The sequence below is a fragment of the Colletotrichum scovillei genome (genome assembly GCF_011075155.1).
Source record: "Colletotrichum scovillei strain TJNH1 chromosome Unknown Contig00001, whole genome shotgun sequence".
Lineage (NCBI taxonomy): Eukaryota > Fungi > Ascomycota > Sordariomycetes > Glomerellales > Glomerellaceae > Colletotrichum > Colletotrichum scovillei.
In genome coordinates this window covers 4,211,245-4,239,204 of record NW_023336259.1, presented here as the reverse complement: position 1 = coordinate 4,239,204, position 27,960 = coordinate 4,211,245, and the positions used below count along the sequence as shown (strand labels likewise).

The following is a 27,960-nucleotide window of genomic DNA, read 5'->3' as shown; positions in this document are numbered from 1 at the left end:
TAACATTCGGGCTGTTAAGTTGACTGCTAAAGGCATGAATTCACTGGATAGACCTTGCTTCCGTCTGGAATACACGTAGCATGCACCAGCAGGTCACAGTCCTCCAGTTCATCAGCTTCGAAATTCCCGACCTATAGCGCGGCTACATTATGAACTCACCAGAGACCTATAGAGACGCATTGCTTCGCGCTCAGACACTCTACTCCAATAGTCACTGAAAACTCTGATCATCTAGGTACTATGTACTCTACCTTTGGCATATCGAAAGCGAGTAATAGCCTATTGTCGAAACGTGGATTTCCGAGGATTCCCAACCCCCTATCTCGTCATCCTCGCGTGCCACCCATACAACATTAAACAAGAAGGTCGTCACGGTCCGATCCATGATCTTCGTGTCCTGGCACCTTGAATCCAACTGAACAAGACCCTACTATGATAGACCGAGCGCGCCTAGTCCAGCTTTAAGATGGAGCCTCTTCGTACCCGCGAGCTCTCGAGCTTCTCAAACCCACTGCAAAGTATCAACAAATAGCACTCGAATCCATCGTTAGACCGACCCGACCACAAGACTCCTGCCCCGTCGACTTTCTACGGCGAAAGATGCAAAGATAACCGCTCCCATCGTGACTGTTGAAGGGAAAGATGTAGACCGGGCATGACTGTGCCCTGTAGCGCCATCAGTGCGGCAACCGATATGGCCTACCGCGTCACCTTCGGTAGAGTGAGCGACCAGACAGACCTGAACACGTCTAATCAAAAGCTAGGATATCTGCCCTGGCGTAAGTCCGCCCTCCTGATCAGTCCTTCAAGTTGACCAAAGACATGAATGGAAAGGGACAACGATCACAATCAGGGCAAACGCTGATGTAGATGATACACTGTAGTCTGTATCTCGTTGCAAAGAGGTAATCTGAATAGCCCAACGCCAGATACTCCAAGGACGCCATCAAACTCAAGCCGAAGCTCCCATGTCCCAAAGTTCAATCGCTACCGTAACTCACAGCATTTCTGATCTTAACCTTGCCGTAGCTAATGTACCTGTAACCAATCGCCAATGAACCGAAAATAGCCCCAAACACGGACTGATTTTTTAGGTCTTCGAGGTAGCCATGCCCTTCTGCTCTAAAGAACCGAAGCGAATCTAGTGATGGAATTGGCGACAATGCGCAAAACGAGGCCGGCAATGCCGAGTACAACAAAGATCTGCCCGAGTTCGATCCAGCTCTTCAGGCGGACCTCCGTCTCGACGAAGCCACCCTTTAGGTCCTGGCTTGCGGGGAAGCGTCCCGTGGACAGGTACTCTTCCATGATGGCGTCCTTCTCGTACCACCGCTCGCGCAGCCAGGTGTCAAAAACTTTGGCGTCATCCAGAGGGATATCGGCTAGGCGGAATCGACGCCAGTGGAAGTTGACCGACTTGGGGGGCCGACCTTGGAAGTAGGTGCTAGTGAGAGTGAAGAACTGGTCGCCAAACTTGCCGCGGCTGAAATGCTGTTAGTGCGTGTCGCATACAATGTCGCAAACGAATGTGTGGAGAAGACTTCACTTACGGAACTCCTTCGTATGCGACTGTGCAGTCGTAAACGTAGTCGAGCGAACCTTTCAGCTCGTTCAAGCAGAAGAAGGTACCTGTGCTCCGGGGCAGCAGCACGTGCTCGGGATCCTTGAGGTCGTTCTTCTTGGCCCAAGCCGCCGATTTCCTGCGACCATTGGTGGACAAGTTCGTACCCTCGGGGAAGAGTAGGAGCCACATGGGATCGAGATACTTGTTCCCGTTGGCGCCAATATGTTGCTTCTTCAGCTTCTGAAGTCGGTGCGCGAGTCGCGGCTGGTCGGTCGACATCTTGCGCGACATGAAGATGAAGCCGTAGAACATCATGCCGGCGCCGACACCGGGGATGTACTTGAGCGATTCCTTGAGAATGATGTAGATGTGGCCATGCATGCTCGGGGAGTTCGCGTAGGCCACCCACCATAGGTAGAGCCAATCGGTGTAGATCTGCCCAGCACCGTCAGTATCCCCATATTCCATGTCACAAATGTCGTAAAGACAAGGTGCATCGTACCTGATGGTTCGCGATGAGCACCACGCGCTCTGGGAAGTTGAATTGGACCCTTCCGTCCGCCGTCTTCTGGATCTGCCCGTTCATCGACGCATCGCCGCTTATCCTGATGGTAGTACTGCTCCAAATATGTGTCATGGCGGTGATAGTTAGGCCAAAGGACTGCTTCGTGAGCGCCATGTAGGAGTAGAACATGTCGCGATTCGCCCAGTATAGTGGAACGCCCAAAAGTTGGGTCGTAATGATGCTGCGCGCGGAACATGTCAGTACAACGCTGTCGCAAAAGTTGACGAAGCAGCTCTGGGGGGAACGTACGCAAGGCAACAAGCAGCAAAGTAAACGCCAAATGAGAAGCCCCGAAGGACCTGCACTACTAAGCTGTGCTTGACGCGACCAGCCGGATGAGGATCGCTCGGTTTCCTGACCAAGCCCGCGTTGGGAGCTGGCGCAGGAACCTTGGTATCGCTTTTCGCATCGCCTTTGGCATCGGTTTTGTGGACATCGGTCGCCATGATGGCGGTTATGGGATTATTTGTTCGGTCGTAGCCTTGAAGGGGAGATTCAAGAGGCATGAGGATGGCGTCGGAAGGATGGAGACCACCCGAAACGTATGGGATATCGCTTTAGGGCTTATTAAGGACGAGGCCTTCGTTGCGCGGTGGTGAGAGAGTTGGCCGTGACGTCGCGTGCGACCTAGCATGTGAGACGAGCAGCTGGACAGTCGACAGCCAGGGTGATGCCTGGCGCGGCGGGGTCGGAGGGTCGGGGGAGGAGACGGTCGATCAGGGCCACCGAGAGGGCGGGGCAACGGAGAAACGCTCGAAGTTCGTTAGAGTGTAGGCTGGAAGAAAAAGTCGAGAGTAGGAGTGTTGATGTTCGTCGGACGGGTTAGGTGAGCTTGGGTGCCTTGTAGGAGTCTGAAGCTGCTATGCATACGGCGTCATCGCGGTTGAAGGTGTCAACCTGTGGTTCGGCCAGCAGAGTTAGGTCGGGGTAAGGATGGTCAGATAGTTAGGTCGGACAAGGTAAGGTCGCGTACGTGGGTATGAGGCGGTAGTTGGGCGGCAGAGTGTTGCCTTTGAAGCTATCCGAACAGGCTTGGTGAGGCGCTAAAGGAGTATGTTCCCTGTTCCAAGTGGAGGAGGGCATGAGGTAACGCAACGAACAGCAGAGAAGGAACCTACAGACTCAGAGTTGCGGTAGAGACATGGTCCGGTGTCTTGTCTGTTCTGGTCTGGTCTGGTGTCTGGGTTGAGTCTGCAGCATCGGCCGAGCGCAGCCAGCTCACGGTCCTTGGCCTTGATTTTGGGCCGAATCTGGAGGATGGAGGGGTTCACGGTACGTACTGCTGTGGTATGTCATCGTCTGACGGTGTGCGGTGTGCCGGCTGCTTCGGAGAAAGTGCGCCTGCACCTGGAAACCTGACTGTCAGCATGGGAAAGCACCAAAGTGGGAGCTGCCTGCCTGCTGCAGCTGCGACATGCGGAATGGCTCCATGGCGGGGCAAGCACGCACGGCTCCCCCTCCGCAATTGGCTGCATCTGGTGCAGGCACGTGCCATGTACTGATGACATGGATCATCTCCCACCCCGAAGTCCGTCCCTCCGTTCCGTCTCCACTTATCCTCATTGCTTGTCTCCAAGATCGGCGTCAACCGAGCCAATCCCGCCGTCGCTATTCCCATCTGACACACCTTCTCACCTGATCCTCACCGAGGGCGGCAATCAAGGTGAGCGCGATGAGGCAAGTCATCAAGGTCTGCTCTTAAAAATGACAGGAGCAAAACGGAGCACCAACCGATTCTTCTTTTGCGTTGCTTGCCTATTCACATGTGAAACCGTAAAATCAAAGGAATAGATATTTCTTTCCTCTGAACCTTCATGCCTTTGCACTAGTGCGAACCTTCATGTTTCACGGGAGAAAGATGAGATCAACTCAATTGCATGTTGCATGAAGCTGCCTGTGGCCGCCGAAGCTCTTCATGCAGACGAGGAAACCAAGAACAAGCAAGTAACTACTTTTGCATGTGAGTAAGTCTCAGAGCTGGATAACCAACTTCTTAGCAGATACGCCCTGCTTCAACACATCAAGTCCAGCTTGGATCGACTCGAGTCCCTTGCCAATGACCTCTGCATCCGGCTTCGGCTTCAGCTGGCCATTCCTAAGAGCACCAGGAACAAAATCACTCCAGACTGGATTCTGCACTTCCTCTGGATCCTGTGTTATCTGATAGGCAGTCACTGCGAGAACATCAGCATTCGTCATGATGGCTCTGGGTATCGTCTATCTTGATTGGGAGTCGACTTACTCATGCTAATCTCCACGTTCTTCCCATAGTCGCCCTCCGTCGGTAACACAACAGTGACCCTCCGCCGACCAATTTGATCCAAGATGGAACCAATGGGCTTCAACGACTCTGGGCCCGAGATCGCATCGTACACACCGACAAGATCCGCTCCAGACAACGCCTTCAGCGCGTCGTGGACAAGAGTATCAGAGTGGTAATCCAGAACCACCTCGGCGCCCAGCTCCAACACCTTGTCAAAGTTGCGCTGTGAAGCCGTGGCGACGACCCTGAGCCCTGATGCGACGGCCAGCTGCACTGCGGTGCCTCCTACGGACGATGCACCGCCCCATATGAGGATCGTCTTGCCCGTTCGGCGAGGGTTGAGAGATGGCAGCGGTAGGCCGAGGTGCTGCTTCTTATAGAGTCCTACTGCGGCTGTTGCGATGGCGAGAGGTAGGACTGAGGCGCTTTCAAAGCTCATGTCATCTGGGATTGGAGAGACGAGGTTCGCGTCGGCTTTACTGTAGAACTGAAACGTTCCAAATTCGTGGTTCTGTTTGCCTAGCCCGGTACAGTACCTATCCGTGGTGTTAGTCAAGATTGACTGGAAACAAACCAAATGACTTAGGTAGGTCAGTCTCGCTGGGGGCACTGCATTTATGGATAGGGGACGATGGCGCACCCTATGACCCGCTGTCCTCTCTTGAGGTGTGTCACGCCGTCGCCGACCTCTTCGATGAAGCCCGCTGCATCTGCCCCAAGAATGGTGGGATAATTCTGCACGATGATGCCCATATCTCTGAGCCATGTCAGTCGAAATCATCCCAACTGGATTCGTATGGGTCACCTACTGAATCTTCCATTCTGCAGGATTCTATCACTAGGTATTAGAGAGAGATCCTCAGTAGCGTTAGAACAAGTGAGACGTATTGCTTACCAGAGCAGTCACGACATTTTTGATGACAACCTCACCGGGCCCGGCAGTCGGGAATGGGGCATCGTCGACCTTGAATGGGCAGGTCTTTGCACGTGTTAGCCAAGCAGCCTTGTTCCTGGACATCGTAACTTGGGGGTTAGAGTAAGCTATGCGGATGTTGTAATACATCGGCTGCAATCTGGTAGACCTCGGAAGTTCTTCCCTAGAATCAGTTGACTTGAAGATGCTGATTTCAGACCTTCAATGTTTACTCTAGTTTTCCCCTTCAGGTTCCTTCTACAAATATCAGATCTTGTATTATAAATCCAAATCGGCTCTATCGGATCCTACCTATCTTGACTGTTTTGAATTGCGACATCAGTCGAACGTAAACCAAGATGGCGGGGCCGAAAGCCGGATAGTGGAGGGCCGGGCACTACGTGGGTGCGCCGAAACTTTCTCCCAACGGAAGGTTGCGAATGGAGGCGAATATTTCCATTCTCAGAAGCTTGATAATGGCGTTCATAGTACCGAAGTATTCATTCCATCCGATTGTTCCTACGGATCTCTGATAATTGTAAATACAACTTGAATAAGAACGAGGTCATTGACGCACTACGGCTATAGATTCTACCCAAACTCCTCAATATCAAAAATGCACTCTGAGCCATGAACAAAGAAAAAGATCTCCTGGCAGCCTCTCGCCAGGCACTAGTTCTTGGCCACCTTGATCAACAAGGATCCAACACCGCTCCCACCACCCCACTGCCGATGCGCAGTCTGAATATCCTCCATGTCCCAAACGCACTTGATCGGCACCGTAATCGTCCCCGTTCTCAACATGTCCAACAACGCCGTGACATTAGGCACATACGTCGCAGAGTCCCTGTTCAACGCGTAGAAGGTCGTGCTCCTCTTGGTCAACAAGTTCAAGTTCCTCGCAAACAACTTCAACAGCGCACCCGTCGGATTCCGTGGAGGCGCGCCCTCGTTCAGCGAAGCCTTGTTATTCCCGAACCCAACCAGCGTGCCGTCCTCCGCGAGGATGGAGTAGCTCTCGTCAAAGCTCTCAAACCCAAGCGGGTCAAACACGGCATGCGCGCCGCCCAGGGCGTTCATCTCCTTCATCCAGTTCTTGTCGCTGTATACGAACGGGATACCGCCCTCGCGCCGGACGTCAATGTGGTTCCGCTGGCTTGCGGTACCGTAGACCGTTGCGCCCTGCAGCTGCGCAAGCTTCATGAGCGCGAACCCCACGGCGCCGCTCATCCCGTGCACGAACACCCGCTGGCCCTTGGACACCCTCGCCGAGTGCATGACCATGGCGTACGCGGTGTTCCAGTCGCAGATGAGCGCCGTCGCCTGGCGGTGATCCACGCCGTCGGGCACGCGGATGCAGTACTTCTCCGGCTGGTTGACGAGCTCCGCCTCGGAGTCGTATTTGGTCAGGACGGCGACGACGTCGCCTATTTGGAAGTTCTTGGATCCCTCGCCGAGAGCCCGGACGGTGCCGACGAGGCAGTAGCCTGGTGTGAGGGGCGCTTTCTTCATGAAGGGGTAGATGCCCTTACGCATGTTGACGTCTGCGCCGGAGAAGCCTGAGTATTCCGTGGCGATTTGGATTTCGCCGGGGGGCGGTGGAGGGCAGACATCTGTGACGACTTTGATGACGTCGACGTCGCCGTACTGGGAGATGATGACTTTGCGGATGCTCGTCATTGTGGCGGTTAGAAAAGAGATGGTGGTGAGGATTTGACGAGATTAGAAACTGAAGTTGAAGAGACACACGCCTGAGCCAAGAGAAAGAGAATAGTGGGAGCCTTTCAAGACATGTAAAGAGACCCGGGGCCTACTTTACTTATCAACATGGCATTGCTAAACTCGGATGCACATAGACGAACACCAGTCTCGTGTTCTGCGATGCTCGACGGAGACAACGGCATGCCGGCAGGCTTCAGCACCAACCGAACAGCGGCAGTCAGCGGGTGTCCGTCGGCACACGGAGCGGACCGCATGATTTGTCTTACACCCGCATGCGCACTGCCGGTGTAGATCTCGATCCTTCGCCGATACCCCAAGGAGATGATCAGCTCAAACAATAGTTCTTTTCCTTCTCTCAGAGCTGCTGCTGCATCATCGTAACTTACATGAATAAATTACAGCTATAAAGCCCCAGCTGCCCCCTAACCCACTTACATGCAGCTCTTTTCAGAGATCCGGGGACTGGACTGGTCCAAGCTCATCACCTGAATGGGGTACATCAGCGCTTGTTTCAGCCAAAAATTCCATCGACCAGGCCTGCTGGCGAAATGGCATCGCGTCACATTTCGGCTCCCTAGTCATACTGTGAAGATTGTAGGTTCGATCCCTACGTAGGTCGGCTTCATTTTTGGAATTTTGAGAGCTTCACTTTCAACTCAAGGCCAATATGCAGTCGTATGATGGAATGAGTCTCACTGAGTTATTGGGGTTGATCTGGGGTGGGAAGTTTATCCTTTTCCTCTTGTGGTCGAAACGCTGTTCAATGCTTGCTCAACTTAACGTTCAACATTGGTCAAATGTGGATATTGAGAGCTGAGCTCAACGACAACCACATCACTAACAGATATTAGCGTGCAAGGTGTTGGAAATCTCCATAGTCTCACCTTACGAATGGATTAATTGTATACCAAACACTGCTTTAGTTGACAATACTCAGCTAGCAAGGAAAAGCCGCCTCTTTTACACGTTGAGCAGAACCAGCGAAGCATGGGTCTGTGGCTGATCTTTGAAGCACTATCCTTGCCTCCCCCTCATTGAGCTACCCCGACATTGAACGCACTCAATCGCAAGGCTTTCAGTAAGTTCTCTCCCTCCGCGAGTTTCGGATTGATCGGGAATATTGGTGCGGGGAGAGTTCGGCAGATGCGGTTCGGACGATATTTATCCTCCGTCAACGCGGGGCCGGAGCTACATCATAAGCACCACTTTCTCACACCCGTTTGCTATCACTTTCATTGCAAATTACAAGATCACGATTGGGCACGCTAAGTACACGATGAGATCCTTCATACTTGATTCGGACTATGTCCAGATTACCTTTTCAGGATTCCTTTTGGGTCTCGCGGTAACTAGCGCCGTGATCTATGTTGTCTATCAGAGATTCCTCCACCCCTTAGCTGGCTATCCAGGCCCATTCTGGGCATCTGTCACCGATCTGTGGCAGGTCAATCAGTTCCTGTCTTTGAAGCAGCCGTACAACTTGACTGAGCTTCACGAAACTTACGGCGAGTTCGTGAGATATGGACCAGACAAGTTGAGCATCACTGCCGAAGAGGTCGTCCCCCTGGTGTATCAAAAGGGTGGCCAGCGGATGCCAAAGACGGAGTACTACGATGCATTCGGCTCCAAGACCCCAAATATCTTTGGCATGAGATCTACAGAGGTACGGCTGATTTTGCCTCTACACAATCGACAAACTTGGTACTGATGTGTACTTAGCTACACTCAATCAGGCGACGCCACATGTCACACAGCTTCTCCATCACCAGCGTGAAGGGGATGGAGGAGTACTTGGACCAGAACATCAAGATCCTGCGTGATAAGATAACACGATTCGCAAAGTCCGGAGAGGCTTTTGATCTCAAGAAGCTCCTGCACTTCTACACCATTGACGTGTTAGGCGAACTAGCCTTCAGTCGCTCCTTTGGGGTCCAGGCCTCTGGTGACGAGTCTCGTGTACCGCCCGTCATCCCGCATACTCTTCTAGGCTCGACTTTAGGAGCGTGGCCGGCTATGACACAAACTCTCAAACAATGGCTACCAAGAGTACCTAGCGCCGGCCTACAGAATTTGTTCGCGGGACGGGCCAAGTGTTCAGGGCTAGCGGCTGAGTGTGTCCAGAGACGACTGGCGGAGGTTGAAGAGGACGAGAACAAGGGTAAGGTGCAGAGGAAAGACATTTTGACAAGTCTCATCTTGGCTCGACATCCCGACACAGGAGAGAAGATTGCAAGAGTTGATCTGGAGGCCGAGGCATTCGGGATGATGTAGGTGCAACTACAAGCACGCGGGAGGTTACACAAACGGCTCATGCTGACTCCATCTCATAGCATTGCTGGAACGCACACGACTAGCGCAACCACGACGCTTCTCTTTTGGAACTTACTACACAACCCAGAGGCACTTAGCAAGTGCGTGCAGGAAGTGGACGAGAACCTGACTTCCCTAGACAACGGGAAAGATGCCTATTCAATCACAGAAGTAGAAAGCTCACTACCATTCCTTCGGACATGTGTCAAGGAGAACTATCGTATAACCCCTGTCTTCACAATGCCGCTGGCAAGACGTGTGACAGCTCCCGAAGGAATCATGGTCGCGGGCCGTCACATCAAACAAGGGGTAGGATCGCACTAATGTTCTTTAGACTTTGCCTACGGAAACTCACTCTGCCTGACGAGCTACTCACAGTGGTGAATTCATCGAGCTAATATTGTGAGTCATAGACATCCGTGGCAGTATGCAACCACGCATTCCATCACAATCCGCAAGTTTGGGGCGACGACCACGGCGTCTTCGACCCGTCAAGATGGGACCGACCAGAAACAGCTGCGCGCGCCCGTTATCTCATGCATTTCGGCCTAGGTGGTCGCCAGTGTCTTGGCAAGACGTTGGCACAATCCAACATCTACAAGCTGACCAGCACCTTGCTGCGCGAGTTTGACTTTCAGCTAGCTGATCCTATGGAGAGAGGACTTGCTGCGAATGGGAGCTTTCACGGGGTCTTGCCAGAACTGATCAGCGTGGGGGTGAGTGATCTGGCAGGACCTCTGGTGGTCACTGCTAGTGCCAGAGCTCAAATGTGATTGGAGTCATCGACGGAAGTCCTCTAGTACGCTAGCTCGAGCTTTAGCGACGACAACTGTGATTGAAAATACGAATACAATTTTCTCGAACTCTCTGCTGATTTTCAATCGTCTTTGCCGAAGTCAGGGGTATCAGGATTCTGTTACTGACGCCTTCGTACGGCAACAGTCCTCATACAGAGCCCGGACTATGATCAGGCTTGTCTTTTGACTGGTGATAGTGTTTGTGATTCTTACCACTAGGCCATCAATGGTGTTTCAATTCCTAGCATCGGTTTGTTGCTTTTGTGCAATTGCACTTGATAATGATTGTCGATTCGATGACCGGTATTTGGTATAATACATCCTTTGAATCGCTTCGTTTTCACAGACCGTTTCATAAATGTTGCGATTGATTTACAAGATCTCAAATCTTGTAGTCTACGGCCTAATTCTGTTGATATCTCAGTCACCTAGACCCTCCATATATACCGTGACCTGACGCCGCCCTGGACCAACTCCGGGCCAATTCCATTATTCGTTAATACGTCATAGACATTATAGACATGAACATTACTCCTGATACATTACTCCGTCAAATCTGTGCAGGCCTCATCTTCTCCAACTCTGTCGGTAAAGTCGGTAAACTCGAGTGCTTCACGGTGTTCTCCACATTCCAACCCCGGAACATGGGATGCGAAAGCAATGGTGGCGTCTTCAACCGGATTGTAGGCGGCCGTATCGGACCGCCAGACTCCTCTTCCACCGGTAGCGTCACCCGCCTCGTAGGGTACTTCTTGTGAAGAAGCTGCCACGTCCTCTCCACGCGCGCTTCGTGCTCGGTCCAGTCGCCTCGAAGTGACATGAGCAACCCTTCGCCTTCCTCCGCGTCGATACTCGTTTTGGATCTGCTTCGGCCATGCCACGTCCTAGATCGTGTCCTGGCGGGTGGTGAGACGGGCTCGGTGGGTGTGTCCGGGGTGGCGGCGGTGAAGCCGGCGACGGGTGTGACGGTGACAGATGACCTATTCTGTAGCGACTTGCGGATGATCGTGTCCCTCAACTCCTCCTCGGCCAGCATAATGCGTGATTGCGTGAGTTTTGTTCGCCGAGTGTACTCTTCCCACGTGAGATCTGGGTCGCGTAGACAAGCATTTTTGTACTCTTCTGCGAATTCCCTCTTGCGACGGCGACGAGTTATCGTGCAGTAAACTGCAATGGCGATGACAATGAGAAACGCGGAGCCGAGGATTGTGGAGACGATGATGAGAGTTTGTCGGCTGGGGCCGCCGCCGGTGGTCGGTCCGGCGGTGAAGTCGGCAGCTACGGGATCGGAGTCGGTCTTTGCGCCGGATCTCGTATTGAGTAGAGGGATAATCATGTTGTGTGCTGGTTGTTAATACGACGGTACGCCGTTGCGATATAGCGAGTGACAGAATTAATATTCTAGTTATTAGAGCGAGCGTGGTGCGTCCATGAAAACGACTGTGTGGACGGACGAGAATAAGTGGGATGAGTGCGCAAATTCTTGACCGCTTCAAAATCTGTGTGCGACGATCGCTCGCGGGGGAACCGGAAGGCTTTGTATATACACGTAGCAAACCAAGCCTACCTCTCCCCTCTCAGCATCAACTACGGATAGCAAGCCGGCCGATAAAAATGCGGTATTCTATTTAAAACATGCAGCTTCGCAAGAGGACAATAACCCACGTCGGCAGCCCAGGACGCAAGACGTTGCTAGTCTCATGATTGCGCAGGAACGCCAGGAACACGGCATTCGCTCACCGTATCCCGCAGGAAAGAAAAAAGGCCTGCAGGTGATTCTTCTGCACGCCATGCCTGCCACCCTTGGCATGAGAAGCGAGGAAAGAAAGTTCGGATACGGGACTCGTCAAGGGACTCTCCGACTCAAAGCAGCAAACATGGGCAGAGAGCAAGGTGGTAAGCATGCCTATCGGGGTGGGATCACTATTCCAGAGGCAGGGGCCTGAACGTTCGAAAAGGATGGCTGGACAACTGTCTCTGTGGTGATTCGGCCGTTGGGGCTGTCCACGAACGCCTCGCCAAAGGGTGTCAGGCAACATCCGCAACAGACAACAGGAACAGGGGACCTTGGGACTGGAGAGCGTGTGTTTTCCCCTTGGGAAAGCCATACAAACCAACAAACCAGCCCAGACGAGGAGGGACCTTAGGGCTGCCAGGGGATTTGACTGGCCACTTGTGCGCTATAATTGGCCCCGGCCCTGGCCTTGTCGGGTCGCCAACACGAGGTCAGGCACAGTAGCGCGGCATTGGCGGAACGGGGCTCAAAAAGCAAAACCCCGGACGAGTGCCGGGGGTTGCCCGTGTGGCTGATAGGGGAAGAGACTCAAAGAGGAGAGTTGGAGAGGGAGCGGGATGAGCAACCCACCACCCGCGGCCTATCAGAGTCTCTGAAACTCCCGGTGGCTGGCCAGCGAACAAGCCGCGCAAGACAAGGATCGGATGGTTTTGTTCGTTCTTCTCGTCGATTTGTTCCCAAGCCGGGGGACGGCAGCCTGCACTGCCTACCCACTGCAGTTGGAGTCGAGGGGCATGGGATTTCTGGCCCGAGACTTGGAACCCCATCGGTCGTGGAACACAGCCATTGGGTCACGATTTCATGCTCGCCTCGCCTATGCCGATGTATCCCATTCATGTGCGTCTCTTCAAGCACGACATGCGGGTGGATTTGTTGGTGAGTCCAACGCTCAATCCTGGGGGAAGCACCCCATTACGTTGCCACCAGATACCTCCCGGCTGCCTCCCATTGTAGAGTCTCTGCAACTTGCAAGTTGGGAGAAAAAGATTTCGACTCATTATTATTGACTATCCTGGCGCAGATGAGGAGAGATCTCGGACATGACGATCTCCTTCATTGTCTCACTCTCGTAGGTACTATCGCGCGCTGGCCCACCATGTTTGCTTTCTTCAGTCCAATAAAGTACACCGCCTCGCCCGTTTGCGCTTTCGGGGCAAACGGCGCCCAACTTTCCAGGTGTTTCCTTCTTTCGCCTGTGCAACCCAACGTCATGTTGCGTCTAGAATGTCGGTTTCAAAGACACAATCAAGCAGCACCAATTTCATGCGATTTCCCGTTACTTGAATTGGCCCAGTTGGTGATTTGTTTTGATTACCTATTGACAATAGTAGAGCCTGATAGGTCGGGAGAGTATGGAGGAAAATCACAAGTCCTTCTCCAAAGCAAAGTCCAACACCACCACTTTTCTTTCCTTTTCCTCAGTTCGTGTGTAAATCGAAACCACCTGCTGCGACCCAGACTCAAACGTCTCAACCTGCGGCTCGCCGGAGAACCCATCCGCCTGCCAAAGCGTGCGATATTCCAGCGCGACCTCCTCATCCGCAGCCCCTGTCTGAGCCTGAGTGGGCAACCTGGCGCCGAGAACGGTGAGCTTATCGTCTCGATTCCCCGGCAGCGCAAAGACGACGGTCTTCTTGCCCGGCAAAGCAATGACATCCCCGCGCGCTCCCGTCCGCGTCGGCTGCAGGTCCGCGGGCAACGCGTGGCGGCTCCATCGCCCCTCTGGGCTGCGGTAATAGTGTATCCAGACTTCGTTTTCTCGGTTCAGGACGTGGAACCCGCCTTTGTCATCTGCCGCTTGCGCCTCCTGGTTCAGGATGCCATTGTTCATTGGGATATCGAAGACGATAAGCCCTTCGCTATCGGGGTATACGGTCTCGCCTACTTCGAGGTTCGCTAGCCTTTCGCCCTTTGTGTTGTTGAATGTTTTTCCGCCGTCGTCGCTGTTCACATAGAATAGCTGGATCCAAAGTCAGCCGAGCATCCCTTAAGACTTGTCCTCAAACAGGATGGGTTCCACGCACATTGTGGTTGTTTTCTGGTCCATTCGGTCCAGCTTGGACAGTGTGCGTCCGCGCTTCTGGGTCATCCACGCCTTCGTACCATACAAAACCGCGATACGTGCCAGATACATGAATGCGCCCGTTGGCATATGAGATGCCGTTGATGTACGGATTATTGTTGACACCGGTAAGGAATTGTCCAACATAGGAATAGGACTGGTCCTTGCTGCTGTACTTGAACAAGTGATCGGAGCCCGCTCCCGCACTGCATCTCGGTCAGTCTCAAGCTTGTCGCTGCACACAATTTCTATTCACATACATCCCAATGCGATAGCTCAGCAGAAGGTCATCATCGATGCGGATAAAACGCGGGTATGTCGTCTCCAAGAAGAGTTTCTCGACTCCCAACTGGCCTGTGCGTGTGTATCCCGGAAGCTGATTGTGAGTAGGGCTGAAGAGTGAGGTCTTCCACTCGTGAGCTTCCGGCTTTGTCGCTACGCCTGGTATTGACATGCGGTAGCGCAGGCTGCACAAAGTCAGAGTCATCAGCAATGCTCCATGCAACAGAGACGATGTCTGGGGGATGGCTCACGGATCACAGTGGTGGTCGAACGAGACATGGATAGTGCCATCACCAGCACAGACTCCTATCGAGATGGTGTTGTGCCCATCATCCGCAGTCTGCTCGTAGTCTTCAAATGTCAACGTCTCCCAGCTGCCCAGTGAGTCGCGGATGGGGCGCCGAGCAAGGCTGACGAAGAGGGCGTTGCTTGTCGCATCTTTGTGAGTGTAGAAGCAGGTATACTGCCATCCATTGAAAGTCGTCAATGCATCTTGCTGGAAAGAATTGGCGTTGATCCGGTGCTCTCGCCGCGCATCCAGGGCCAACTCGGACTTGGCGAGGAACTTCAACTGAGAACCCATGTCGCTTCTGAGAACCTTGCCAGGTGTATGGAACTTCAAACTCTTGGACGCCGTTCCGCACATGCAACACTACAGATCAAAGGCTCGTTTGAGAAAGTGCCCCCTCCATCACTTTCATAATCTATCACAGTGACGTACGCGGGGTCCCTCCGGTTAGGTTCGGGGGAAACTGAGCCGAGCGGAGGAGGATGGACGGTTCCCCGCGCGACGAATCGCCCGATGTGCCGATACGACTGTGACCCCCGGATCTTCCCCCGACTACCGATGCGCCGATACAACGCCCCGCACTTCAATAAGCCATTGTTGATGACCGATTTGGACAAAAAAGAGGTTATTCAGCCATGGCATCCCCGCAATTGCGATCTTTCCACAGCTTATTTCCCCGCGTTGGCAAACTCCAAGTCGATTTTGCCAACCAACCGATACCCGCGAACCAAGGAATAGAGCAAGCGGCCAAGAGAAAGATTGACAGCCAAGCAATCAATGTGGTAGCGAATAGCTCGTAGCGATCAACCTGTACCAAGATGAAGCAGTTGAGGTTCTTAATATCAATAGAGACGAACTCCTTCTTTTGCAATGTCGGTTTGATCGCATGTGAGCAATAACAAGAACTCGAAACACCTGGAGAATCGAAACGATGGGCTGGAATTCCAAACTGAAGAATAGCGACAACCGTCAGGCTCTAGAGTCGACGACGCCTCTTAACACTAAAACGACGTCGTGGCTAAAAGATCCCGGACTTCGCCCCCTCAATTTTGGTCTCTTCTTCCTTCTATTTGGTGATGTTGCTCATGGTTTCGACGGATCTTTGATCAACAACCTTCAACAGATTAGCAAATGGCAAGATGGTCAGTCACGTACCATTTCTCTGAGCCCTCTCGGCGTGCACTTTTCGACATGCTGATAGGATAGAGGTCAGACTTCGACCACCCCCGAGCAAGTCTCCTAGGTGCCATGAGCGCATCGTACTGGATCGGGAACATCCTAGGAGTCATTCTCATCCCCCTGGTCGCCGATCGACTCGGCCGGCGCATCGCAATTGCGACAGGTTCGTGCCTTTGCATCGTAGGTGCGGCAATTTGCGCAGCGACAGTAAACCACGGAGCCTTCATCGCTGGCCGTGTTCTTCTTGGCATGGGAGGAGTCATGTGCTCTTCCGTTTCAACGGTCTTGATGACGGAGCTGGCGTACCCATCCCACCGGGCGACGGCGACGGCATTGAGCAGCACGACATACAGCGTCGGGGCCATCTTGGCCGCCTGGGTAGCCTTTGGGAGTTTCCGAATTTCGGATTCATGGTATGTTTCTTACTCATCGGGGAAGTTTTCTCCGCCGCGAGGCCCGAGAAACATGTGCACTGACTGATGGTTCTTTACCATCCCTAGGGCGTGGAGAACGCCGACACTGATTCAGGCCTTTCCATCGGCGATGGTGCTTTGCGGACTCTTTTTCTTGCCGGAGTAAGTTTGCCAAGAATCATTACTTGACTCGAAGCGAGAGCTGAGCCACAACTTCTAGATCGCCTCGATGGCTTTGCAGCAAGGGCAAGGAGCAGACGGCGCTTGATATTCTCACAAAGTACCATGGCGCAGGTGATGCCAACGACGCAGTCGTCCAGCATGAATACGCCGAGATCAAAGAGACCATTGAAGCAGAAATCACGCAGAACAGAAACCCTTTCCACCTCAAGGCTCTATTCGCAACCCCGGGAAACCGTTGGCGATCATTCATCATCATCTGGTGCGGAATATGCAAGCAGTGGTCCGGGAACGGACTGGTATCATACTATCTGGGCAGGTCCGTCTCTACAAACAATTGACCTCGGTGTTCTGAGAACGAAGCTAACACGGCATGATACACGTCAGCATGCTCAAAGGCGCAGGCATCACTAAACAGATCGAGACAACGCTGATTACCGCAACATCTCAGATGTTCAGTTTCGCGTGTTCCTTTGCCTTTGCCTTTCTTCCGGCGCGTGTCGGTCGCCGGCCCCTCATGCTAACGAGTATGGCCGGAATGTGGGTGGTATTCGCAGTGATCACGGCCACGTCCGGCGCCTATGTCGAGACAGGGAACCGCCACGCAAGTTACACAACCGTAGCGTTCATCTACCTCTACAGCGGTGTGCATAATCTGGGCTGGACGGGCGCACAAATGCTCTACAGTAAGTTAAAGCCTAGAGCACCAAAGGGACGGTTAGGCTTTGCAACGCTGACGCGCCGTGTCCCTCTAGTTGTCGAAATCCTTCCCTACACCATCCGCGCCAAGGGCATGGCCATGTTTTCTCTTGTCGCGGGTATTTGTGGAGCCTTCAATACCTACGTTAATCCTCTTGGCATTGCAGCCATGTCCTGGAAGTTTTACTTCTTCTATGTTGGTTGGATTATTGTCCAGTTCATTGTTGTATACTTGTTCTTCCCCGAGGTAAGCTTTCAGTAGACGATGAGAAAGAACTGCCTATTAACGTTTCCTAGACCAAGGGACCCAGCTTGGAACAGATTGCACTGCTCTTTGATGGTAAAGATGCTCAGATGGGCCGAGTCAATGTTGTAGCAGAAGAGATGCTGGATGAGAAGGGTGGAGTAGCGTTCCAGACAAAGGAATAGCAGTAGAGTTACTGTAGAGTTGCCGTTACAGCATACCTAATCTGTATGCTCACCTGTTACACTTTTGAAGTGCAAGATAAAATTAGCCTTAATACTTTACAGATGTGGTTACATATTTTCATATGATAAAATGACTACTACGCACAGTCACATCATTGTGACTCTTCTTGTAAGCTTCGTGGCGGAGCTGTTCGCCAAGGAGGTTTGTTCATCATCCGCACTTGGCGAGTGGTTGCATGTGCTCCGTACGACCCAAGCTTCGGCGGTCAAACTTCAGCCCACAGACTCTACACTCCATAAAGACCTGTTACCTACACTAGAAAGAGACACTGAGGGTGTGACTGTCTCTAGCCAAGAACTAGCGGGCGTGTGATCCACGTGGAGACCCGGCTCCCACATGAGTTCAACCAGTCTGTATTTGGGATTAATCGCGTGATGGTTCAGATGCGGCCTGACCGTTCAACCTCCTTTGTTGAGCTTCCAATCGCATTCAGACGCCGAGACCCCTGGAAACATGCGGCAGCCACCAAGATCTTTATCAATAGATCTGCTATACAATGTGTTTGGGCTGTCTGGTTCTGCATCCAGGGCAAATTGATCTTAGAGTATCGAAAGTATGCAAGGCAGTCGCATCTTACACAGGTCACGACTACTAAAAGAGGGGCTCCCGTGCTACAGCAATTCTTGAGGTGATCTGTGAGTGAATACTACTCTTGTTTTACCGGTGGAATACTATTTTGATGCACTAGACGTCTTCAAATGACTTAGGTTCTCCGCTTGGACATTAGCCCAGTAATTGCCTCTTCTGATAGCAGAAACTGGACTAATTCCTAAGTCCCCTCGGCGATGTCGCGGCCTGCAATAGTCCGATGTCCACGTGTCCGTCACTTTTAGTTCAACGAGAACGAGAACGGAGCTAGACCACCACATCTCGAAACACCTTAAAAACTCTATTCTTAAAATTTCTGACGTCAGAATCGACTGGAGGAGCTTCCCTTGTTTACCAAACGCCAAGAGTTTCACATCGCAGCTGTCAGCGGTCAAATGTGGATGCCTATCCTTGACCCTGGATAGAGCTACCATGTCTCGTCCGGGATACCTAGCCCACTACCTTCAGGTGGATTCATGGGGTATTGGAAATCAGACTACTAATGGAGTGATTTCTTAAACGGAGAGGCATAGTTGTGGTTTTCCCCGTCATCTCAACTGTCGAGAAAAGAACTTTGACTTTGAATGAATCCCCAATTACGGCGTATTCGGCGAAGTCAAGGTCGGCGACTACAGACTTACTTTCTGTCACGATCATATTGCGGATAGATGCGTCTTCCCACTTCTCGGGTCGATCGGTTAGCTCCGCGATTTCGGTTGAGATGGTTGCAGCATTCGCAAGGTCCCAATTCCGTGCTTTTTTGGGCTGGTGATGGGCCAGGTTTGAGTAAACTGAAGGAAAGGCCAGTCTTCAGCTTCGGAAAAAATGTTACATTTGATGTTACTTTACTATGCAGTTGTAAGTCATATCTGGGTATATCATCATAGCCCTGTGAGCTGTAGCTAGGCTAGCTAGTACACGTGTACCTCATGTAGTCGTCTAATAAGCGTCATCATCTCCCAGTCCAAATGCTGGACGTAGCCAGACTCTGACGAGTCTGGAAGCTCAGTCCTTTCCCCAAGTTGTAGAAGAGCCGACACTGTAGTTGCTTGCATCACTCAACTTCCTAGCCGCAAGCTTCGGCCGAGTTGGCGGTGCTAGTGTGTTGACCTCAACGGAGACTGTCGTGGTCGTCTCGCACTGAATGGCCATGCCCATGACGGAACCCTCACCCATCCCAAAACCTTTCATGCTCCCTTTCATGTTTTCTGTACTTTCGATGCCATCCACTTTGAGCGCCTTCAAACCGCCTGATTTTGGGCCCTTGCGGGCAACTCTCTCGCGCCACTTGTTATATCGCCTCAGCCGTTTTTGCTCGGAGGTGGGGCCTCCCATGACGATGGTTGTGTTGCCGAATTTTGGAGGCGTGCCACACATGAACGAGAATGTCTCTAAGCCAACCTCTTGTGAAGGAGGCCCTTCGCACGAGAAGACGATGGATCGTCTCGTTAAAGAGTAGAGAACAACATCCATCCAGCCGTTGCAAGCGATCATTGCTCCCGCGAAGCAGAAGTATCCCAGAGATACATCGTGCCCTGTCATTGAGGCAAGACGGCCAGCAGCCAGAGGAATGGTGCAGACAACGTAAACGAGAGGGTACAAAAGAAATGTATGCTGCCTAGCATAATCTGGAATGTTCGGTAGTCGTCTAAGAATCGTTGTCAAGCACAGCGGACGCCAGAAGGTGCTTGAGATTGTGCTGTGGTTATCGCAGCTCGACGTGGTGCCTGAACTTGATGCGCTGCAACTTGACGGGGTTGGGGTAGTCCCTGAGTGTCCACAGCAAGGAATCACCCCGCCGCTTTGCCGAGCCAGCTTTTGTAGATGAAGGAATATTATAAAGTAGATTAAACTTGTGAGAACCAGTGAAATGAAAATCCAGAGATAATGAAGTGTTAAGCGGACATCCTGATATTTGGAGTTGATCCAACACTGTCGCGTGTTAATGCTGTTGCCGCGATGATCATGAAGCAGGCTGACTCACCCAAGCGCCGGCTCTCACATAGAGGCCGCCCTCACTCTTCCCATTCTCTGTAATGATTACACCAAGGATCCCTGTCCCGTACACGAAAGCCCACATCATGACGATTGCGGTATGAAAGGCCCATGTCGGGATTTTCTTCGTCGAGACAATAGACATGTAGGTGTGGATCGCGATACCCGTGATGAACACGGAAGACGCCAGGTCGCCGGTCGATACAAACCACCCTTGAGTCCAACATGTGCCTGTGCCGACTTCAATGGCGTTTCTAGTCAGCCATTCTACGTTGAGGAGAAAGGCCAGCGCTTGTTGGATGTCGGCGAGTAGGAGGTTGAAAATAAGAACGAGGAACTGATTCGGCGGTTCGTTGATAGCTCTTTGCCACCATGTCTCCTTCTGTTTCTTTGCAGTTTCTTCTTCAGTTGCCAAATTCCAATTACTTGGAATAATGAATGCCGCGTCTGTCGGTCTCGGCGACTCAACCTTGATGATGAGATCCTCCTTCTTCGGTGTCGGCGGGCCGTGTTGCCATTGGATCAGTTTATACGTGAGAAACGTCAACAAACCCAGGCTGGTGAAGAAGGAGAGGAACCCCATCGTCGCCACCGCGGCGAGGCCATGGCGAAGAACTGGTGGCAACGGACGGACCGAGTACGGTGAGCTATCCGAATCGTAGTGATCTACTATACCCTCCGACTCGTTCATCTCCGCAATGTTGATGGGTTCGACGACAATTCACAGCTGCGTGTGGATGTCATCAAGAGTACGATGACGGGGTGTCTTTCGATGTTATACCATCCCACAGAGCCCCAAAAGTTCAATGTCAAGGGGTCATGGCCCAGAACGTCCAGACCAGGGACCATCTCTAGCTTAAAAGAGAGCCCACCCTAGCCTCAACATCAGCCGTCAAGCGGCAAATCCAAAAGACCATCTGACAATGCTTTCCCAGTGCCAAGAACCGTTATCCCAGCCAGATGGAGAAAATAATCCGAGTCATAGAAACGACTCAGCCCGCTTGCGACGAGGGGGTGGGAAGCGAACGTTTCTTTCCAATCCGGATTTACTCGGGAAACAATGAAGAGTTCTCCGAGACGAGTGGGATCCAGTACGCGCGCGCGCGCCGCGCTATGGTAAACACCTGATCTTCCCTAAGATTTTGCGATTAGAGTTCGCCATGTGTGTGTACCGCCATCGAGCTCTAGTATTCGCTGTGGGAGCGAAAGAGAAGTGTGCATGTTCCATCCCCGTTCCAAATCGTTCCAGGCTAAAGTATGTCTTCGACGGGACGGACTCTCGTGGGCTTCGGCGTCCCGCGGACCGGGATGACTCAAGCCTTCCTTTCTCTTGGCCTGTCTAAGTGTGTCTCTGAAGCACAACCCTCCTCATGGGTCAGGGGTTGATAACTCGGAGATTTCTCATTGGCTCATCGACATGCCCTTTTGGACCTACAATTGTCCGAGCACGACGTGATGCCACGAGTTGAGCCTTGGTCTGGACGTGCGTCTCCCGCAAACCGCAGTTGTTTCCGCCCCCAATTCCGCCTTTTCTGCTGAGACACCCGTGAACGGTTGGACTCTGCCAAGGCGACCCTGATTGAAATGGAGCGGATGATGAATCGACAGAAAGAATTACTGCCTCTTACAGTAGGACCTTGAAAACCACGAGCCGCGGCAGTGGTCAGTAATACACCCGTTCCCTCAGCGCCCGTGAAGAGGTGTTCGCCCCGGAATTCATAATCTTCCCCGAAGTGGAGTTTTAGGCTAAAATCCTCCTACTCGGGCATTTTTAACAGCCGCCAAGACGGTCCCGCGCGCATCAATCCGGGGAAATCCACTTATTGTCATCGCCGATGTGTCCACCTACCTTAGTACCATGGCGAGGACGGTGGGGGCCGAACCTGTCGTGTATCTAACCAACTTACTACCGTACCTCACCTTTACTGAAAAGCACGCGGATATTGTGAAACTCGAGATCGTACCGAAAGCCACGAGAAGTCAAACTCAACACCACTTTCAAATCGGCGCCAGTATCGTGTTTCCACGTGGTAGTAACTTTAGCAAAGATCCGGAAAGCTTCCGACGACGGTGGAATTCTTGTAAAGTGGTTATCAAGTACGGTACCGGAGTCTTCATTGGATCACAAACGGGTTTTCACCATAAGTAAAGTTCGTGTGACTAACAGAACGTTCTGGCCTATCTATCGGTCGGTTTTCTCGTCTTAGCTATCCGCCAAATTTCAAACAGCACGCTGAATGCAAGATGCAAACTCTACTATTATTGCACGCTATGCTGTAAGTCAAACCCCCCACTTCCCGGCACCCCCCTGTTTCTGGCACCCACAAAAACGATGGGATCACAACCCAACCTCCTCATTACTATTAACTATTGATCCTCAACCACACCCACTACAATACAACTGCCAGCCTCACTAGGGCATTCAGAGTCGCTGGATTCAGCCGTAATAACCTCCTTTTCACCCGCTTCGATTTGAGCCCGATGGATATCCCTGATGTTCGCAAACTTCGTGTTGGGATCGATCTGAACAGTCTTCCTCTTCCTAACTGCAGCGTTGGTAACTTGGCCCTCAGGTGAGCCAGCTGCCAGCTGCCAGTTGCCAGGCCTGCTCTGTGAAGCCTTTTTCACCTTCCTGAACAGCAGCCGTTGAGTGCTGGTATCATTGTCGAGTTGGGTGTATAAGTGCAGTTGACCGCTGAGCTCTGCCAGCTTCCTGGGTGTCGACCAGACCACTGCAGAGGAAGCAGAATCCATGGCTCAACAGGGGTAGTTTGTTGACCATTATGGCATCGCTTTTGCCCCGACTGGTTGGTTTGGGTGTGGTGGGCAGCAGAAGGCTCAGGTAATACCATAGGGTTCATCAGGGGCTTAACCATCGCTACAGGGTGTAGACCAGTCCACTTCCAACCACTTCTGATGTTCGAGACTGATAGACCAGCAAGTCGAGCCTTCTGGTAACAGTCCAGGAAGTTCCTTTTACCTATAATGGTAGAGTCGTTCCATTGAGACAAGTAACCGAGCTCCTTCCGATAGGCTGACTTAACAGGGCTGAAGACAGACTGGTCAAGTGGCTGGAGGACATGAGAGGAGTGTGGTGGTAAGAACAGTAAATGGATATTGTTAATATAGCAATTCCACATGAAGTCTGTCGTCGTATGACTCCATGCCCATCCACAATCAACAGTCGAGCCTCGCCCTCAGCCTCGGGCATAGTCTGTGGGATAAACACCTTCTCTAACCATTCAATGGCAGTTAAGTCTGTAGTCCAGCCATTATCTGTTGCTGTAAACTCCCACCCATCGTATGGAACCAGATGTAATGGAAACCACTGTTGTTGGACCGTCTTCCCTTGAAAATGATAAGAGGACGAAGTGCCCTACCCAAGGCTGAGATACACTCAATGATAGAGACCCATGCCCTCGACCCAGGTTGTTTCTTGCGAACAGACGTCGTCTCAGCCATGCCCAGCACTAACCCATTAGCTCCTGACCCTCGAGGATGCCAGTCTCATCCATATTATATCTGTTGGCTGGTTTGATGTCCTTGATCTCAGGGATAGCAAGGAACTTAAACCAGTTCCTAATGACCTCAGTAGATGCCCCATTAACGCGTCTAGAATCGATGGAACGACTTCTCTGAACCTTAATGATAGGGTTCCTTCTCACGAAGGCATAGATCCAGCCTTTCCTAATGGTTTGGTATCCCCAGCAGCAGCCAGAACTCGCTCTGCGAATTCCTTCACCTGTTGGTGCGTTGGTGCGAGGCCCAGCGAAGCCTGAATGCGAACCCATTGTGCCAGCTTACTCCTGGTCAGGAGACAGCCTCTGCCAGTCAGCAAAGCCACTTTCCTAGTCTGACCACCTTGGAGACGTAGTTGGAGGGTTGATCGTGGTATCCCATACTCCAATGAGGCTCTCTTTTGACTCTTGCCGTTTGAGATGTCCTCGAGAGCCTGACGAAGCTGATCTTCGGTATATTGAGGCATTAGATATAGAAGAAGGTATGTGCAAAAAATGAGCCCATTTGGACTCGAATTGAAAATGTTGTGATAAAAGGAGGTTGGGGGTGGGCATTGCGTTGTGGTGGATTTTCGCGTTTTTGTGGGTGCCAGAAACAGGGGGGTGCCGGGAAGTGGGGGGTTTGACTTAATATGAGCAGCCAACGTCTCGCTTTCGGATGATGTCTTTACCGACGAGCCTAAGTTGTACGGATTAGCCACGGAGTGTTCTCCGTTAATGATCCCGTTCATCCAGAATCGCACCGTTACTTGTGCCGTCAGGTACATGAAAAGGCAACGTCGTACTGGCGATAGGATTGAACGTCGACGGATGCGAGCCTTGATCACCCAATGACACTGGCTTAGGCCCGCGAATGGGACATGTTCCTGGCCCCGTTTTACATGACTCTTGTCAGCCTTAAATCTCTTCCCTTTGGACTGTGGATCTGATCAGTGACTGTCATCGAGCTTTGGACGAGAGGAATGAGACCATGTTGAGTTGTTACGAGGGGTGTGTCAGGAGTACAGTCCGAGGTCCCAAAGTCGTAAACGCGTTTTCAGACATTGCCATTTTTCGACTTTCCCACTCTAGGGCACACTCGCCGAATGGTGTCCGCGGACTGTCTGATAGTCGGCGGTACCGTGCTCTGACTTTTTCTTTGCAGCATCTAGACTGCTGCACTGACCGTGCTGTCCGAGCATTATTGGCCTACTTCGGAGCCGAATCAGTGGGGAATGGTACGCCCTCCTTCTTTTGGCTTCAAGCTGCTGGTTTGGGGCTGCGAGGAGGCGAACTTCTCGCACTTTCATCGGATCGGACACATCCCCTGGCTTTTGAAGATGCATCAGTCACGCAAAAGTGGCAAATCGGCTTGCTTGTAGTCTTCGGATGTGTTCTCGAAACAACGTGAAGTGGCCTAAATTCGTGCGACATCGTGATAAGGCAATGCATGGCCGAATGCATGCCCTTCTCGTCGTTGGGTAGAGCACACAACCTCAGACTTTTTGAAGAAATGAATGCTTTGATCAATGTCTTAGCAAGGTGATAAGGGTGGCTCTGAAGTGAGGTCCATCCTCGGACCCAGCCGACTTGGACCATGAACGCGGCGTTATCTCAAATATCGGCATGCAACCTTTTTTACCTCCACTGTTCCGGCCAGTACACTCACTCTGGGCCATCTGTGATATACCATTATAGAGTTCTTTGACCTTCAGGAGGCTGACACGTATGTTAGCCGCCTGGGTCAGAGAACGCGGCATCATGTGTCAGTCACTTGCATAAGGGTCTTTCTCATCGAGAACTAAAGTCAATCTACAAGCTATGTCTGCTTTCAATACAGGTTGTCAGGGAAAAGGGGCCATTGGACTTTACCTGACAGACGTGTAGAGGAACCCTCCTCTCTTGAACCCTATCTTGCAAGCAAAAAAAGACTTCTCGGGAATCTATCCGTTTCGGCTGTGACGGCACGATCCGGCACGCCGCGGATGCCTCATTATTAACTGCCGACTCCGGTCGCTGGTACTGCCGGCATTTATTAGAAACTGCCGTACTGCTTTGGTCTTGATCGGAACGCGGATATCACGAAATGACCGACTCGTGCTCTGACCTGGAAAAAACGAGATCAAGGACCCGCTCAAGCTGTCCGCTAGTCTTGCGGAGTTTGAAACATGCTAGACTGGATGAAGTATTCGCATAGAGGTCAGCGGAGCCCATAGGGTAGATCCTCTAGCGCAACTGCGGAGGAGATGCCGGATGCCTGTCAAGTCTGCTGGCAATTTGATGTATCCTATCAAGTGGGTGACAAAATCGATTTCCTGCTCTTCATCTTCCTTGGTATCCCTTTCACTACTCATATCATAATTACTATCTTTCTCTATCAAAGTCTTTCTCAAGTATATACGTAGAGAAATACACTCTATTTGATAGATACTAATGCTAGTTATAATAGCGGTAGAACTGCTTATCGCATATGTCGAGCGGAAATCGATCTTGTCACCCGCTTACCTATTTCCCCGGGAGCAGTAAATAATTGATTGGCCCTAAGGTGTATAGCATTGTTAGTTGAAACTGAGACTAGCCTTTCCAACTGCTAGGGTCCGAGAGTAGCATGACGTTGCTAATTAACCCATTATTCTTGGCCTGCATTGTTACGTGGAGATACTGCGTAGCGTGCACAACAAGCTTGCCATCGTGGGGTAATAAGCCGCATTAGATATCGCCTTGCGTCGCATCTTTGGTTCAAAAACACCACGGATAATTCTATACTAGTCATATTATTACGCCAAAATCAGTACAACAGTTTCGTGTTTCCCTGCGAGCACGGGGAGTTTTCTGTGGAAGAGGGAGATGCTTAATCCGGAGCCGCCGTTTTGGGGGGCTATCAACATGCTAGTATTTGGTACATTATGTGAAATAAGGTATCATGGCGACTTATCCATTAAAGGGGAAGCAGAGGGCAGTCCGTTCAGATCACTAAGTAATCATGACTGCTTTAGCCTGAAGCTATGTCTGAGTGATAGTTGGAGGGAAGGAACGGCGCTTCTGACTGTTTTACTTGGCGGGACCATGGCTGTGAGAAATTTCAAAGATACAACGACTTTGGTTTATCATTCTCTTTACCGTTAATTGCATACTTTAGTATGTGAGACTGAAGTTGTGCCATGAAAGTAGTATCCAACATGCATGTGAGGAAGGCTGTTCCCGATCAAATCTTGGCTAGACTTGGACGATACGTGATTTTCTCATCGTTCAATTGAATCTTGACCATCTAGTGTGTCATAACACAGAGCCTCAGGACTTGTGAAAGCCATGACTGTCAGACTGTCACTGACTCAAAAGAAACAATATTGCCGCCAAGAGCCTCACAGCATTACGATATCGCGCTTCAAATGGGAGATTCGGCCATTAAAAGCTGGTCTCGCTTCAAATTGCCAAGATAACAGAAATACTTAGCCACAAGGTCCATTGTTCCAACATTTCGATGGCGTGTGACACAACCATATCAAGGAATTCGGGGAACTGCTCCCACCGGCTGTATCGGATTAGAGTAGCATCCTGATGCAGTCATCCAAGCATTCAAGATAAGGTTCAGGGATGAAGAGTAATGTCAACATAGCCCCTGTGTTACCGGGGTGATTTGGGTTATGCTGAGTCGGGTGAGCAATAACCTGCCCTTGGTTAGAAACACTATTGTACATGTAGGAGACATGCCGAGGACTTCGGGTTGTTCAACAGTTCGACTTGTGAATGGGAATATCTTGGTCACCTGGCCTTCGCCGAGTCAATCACCAGCTCTGTAGGTTTTGATTCACCGTATCAGTCTCCACACATGAATCAACGCGAACGGATGACAAACTGAAGGCGAACATGGGAAGATGTCTCACTTCACGTCGCGTCAAGTCCAGATCAACGGTAGGTGGGAGGGAGTGAATGACTTTCATTATCACAGATCAATCTCTGCTGACTACTTAATACTAGGTAATCTGGGCGAGTGAAATTCGCTCATCAGGTTCCACTCTATGTGGCTTGAATGAATCCTGAGAGGTCACTTCAACAACAATGTTGATGGAGATACCAGACACAACATATCTCACGACGGAATACTAATTCACCGACTTTCTTTCTAGAGTACCATAGCACCAATGTGTTTAAAATCAAGCAGAAAGTACTGCAAGATGATTTCCGTACAGCGCACGGTTGATTTGATTTACTTGAATTAGTACGAGACGATAGATAAGGCTCTTAGGTCATATAAGCTGCCTAAGTCTTTCAGGAAGACATACTACGATCGAGAACCCTTAGACAAGACGAGTAATTGTGATGGCGGTATCTCAGTTTTGCTCAAGGCCGTCTCCTG

The 27,960-nt window shown here is 51.5% G+C and overlaps 8 protein-coding genes across 8 annotated transcripts; 2 read left to right on the top strand and 6 right to left on the bottom strand.

Annotated features, from left to right (window-relative positions):
- Positions 1 to 8: 8 nt before the first annotated feature.
- HER10_EVM0005522 (acyltransferase) lies at positions 9 to 3,367 on the bottom strand. Its single transcript, XM_035482984.1, has 4 exons — positions 2,379 to 3,367; positions 2,067 to 2,310; positions 1,551 to 1,999; positions 9 to 1,483 (listed from the first exon to the last, which is right to left on the bottom strand). The coding sequence occupies exons 1-4, from the start codon at positions 2,633 to 2,635 to the stop codon at positions 1,123 to 1,125; spliced, it is 1,311 nt and encodes a 436-aa protein (XP_035338357.1). The 5' UTR covers positions 2,636 to 3,367; the 3' UTR covers positions 9 to 1,122.
- Positions 3,368 to 4,100: 733 nt separating this feature from the next.
- On the bottom strand, positions 4,101 to 5,410 carry HER10_EVM0006695 (uncharacterized protein; the record flags this gene model as incomplete). The annotated part of the gene is made up of 5 exons (XM_035476274.1): positions 4,101 to 4,303; positions 4,372 to 4,928; positions 5,033 to 5,149; positions 5,202 to 5,224; positions 5,288 to 5,410. 5 exons carry the CDS (start codon positions 5,408 to 5,410, stop codon positions 4,101 to 4,103), a joined length of 1,023 nt encoding a protein of 340 aa, XP_035338478.1.
- Positions 5,411 to 5,977: 567 nt separating this feature from the next.
- HER10_EVM0001100 (zinc-binding dehydrogenase) lies at positions 5,978 to 6,985 on the bottom strand (the record flags this gene model as incomplete). Its single annotated transcript, XM_035470860.1, has 1 exon — positions 5,978 to 6,985. One exon carries the CDS (start codon positions 6,983 to 6,985, stop codon positions 5,978 to 5,980), a length of 1,008 nt encoding a protein of 335 aa, XP_035337953.1.
- Positions 6,986 to 8,303: 1,318 nt separating this feature from the next.
- HER10_EVM0002033 (isotrichodermin C-15 hydroxylase) lies at positions 8,304 to 10,110 on the top strand (the record flags this gene model as incomplete). Its single annotated transcript, XM_035471762.1, has 4 exons — positions 8,304 to 8,690; positions 8,747 to 9,294; positions 9,358 to 9,646; positions 9,751 to 10,110. 4 exons carry the CDS (start codon positions 8,304 to 8,306, stop codon positions 10,108 to 10,110), a joined length of 1,584 nt encoding a protein of 527 aa, XP_035338044.1.
- Positions 10,111 to 10,495: 385 nt separating this feature from the next.
- HER10_EVM0009044 (uncharacterized protein) lies at positions 10,496 to 11,900 on the bottom strand. Its single transcript, XM_035478546.1, has one exon. It carries the CDS (start codon positions 11,468 to 11,470, stop codon positions 10,685 to 10,687), a length of 786 nt encoding a protein of 261 aa, XP_035338711.1. The 5' UTR covers positions 11,471 to 11,900; the 3' UTR covers positions 10,496 to 10,684.
- Positions 11,901 to 13,292: 1,392 nt separating this feature from the next.
- On the bottom strand, positions 13,293 to 14,856 carry HER10_EVM0011671 (dockerin type 1; the record flags this gene model as incomplete). Its single annotated transcript, XM_035481095.1, has 5 exons — positions 13,293 to 13,346; positions 13,461 to 13,889; positions 13,954 to 14,197; positions 14,252 to 14,458; positions 14,525 to 14,856. The coding sequence occupies 5 exons, from the start codon at positions 14,854 to 14,856 to the stop codon at positions 13,293 to 13,295; spliced, it is 1,266 nt and encodes a 421-aa protein (XP_035338944.1).
- Positions 14,857 to 15,493: 637 nt separating this feature from the next.
- HER10_EVM0006705 (sugar transporter) lies at positions 15,494 to 17,462 on the top strand (the record flags this gene model as incomplete). The annotated part of the gene is made up of 7 exons (XM_035476284.1): positions 15,494 to 15,704; positions 15,776 to 16,154; positions 16,242 to 16,316; positions 16,375 to 16,653; positions 16,722 to 17,020; positions 17,090 to 17,280; positions 17,331 to 17,462. The coding sequence occupies 7 exons, from the start codon at positions 15,494 to 15,496 to the stop codon at positions 17,460 to 17,462; spliced, it is 1,566 nt and encodes a 521-aa protein (XP_035338479.1).
- Positions 17,463 to 19,116: 1,654 nt separating this feature from the next.
- On the bottom strand, positions 19,117 to 20,797 carry HER10_EVM0000754 (uncharacterized protein; the record flags this gene model as incomplete). Its single annotated transcript, XM_035470522.1, has 2 exons — positions 19,117 to 20,043; positions 20,096 to 20,797. 2 exons carry the CDS (start codon positions 20,795 to 20,797, stop codon positions 19,117 to 19,119), a joined length of 1,629 nt encoding a protein of 542 aa, XP_035337927.1.
- Between the last annotated feature and the right edge of the window lie 7,163 nt (positions 20,798 to 27,960).

Excerpts from the sequence above, each read along its gene's own strand:
- HER10_EVM0009044 (XM_035478546.1), bottom strand. The coding sequence starts at position 11,470 with ATGATTATCCCTCTACTCAATACGAGATCCGGCGCAAAGACCGACTCC.
- HER10_EVM0005522 (XM_035482984.1), bottom strand. The coding sequence starts at position 2,635 with ATGCCTCTTGAATCTCCCCTTCAAGGCTACGACCGAACAAATAATCCC. Across the intron at positions 2,311-2,378 it reads TTTGCTGCTTGTTGCCTTGC|CATCATTACGACCCAACTTT; the intron begins GTACGTTCCCCC and ends TTCCGCGCGCAG. Across the intron at positions 1,484-1,550 it reads GTCGCATACGAAGGAGTTCC|CCGCGGCAAGTTTGGCGACC; the intron begins GTAAGTGAAGTC and ends ACAGCATTTCAG.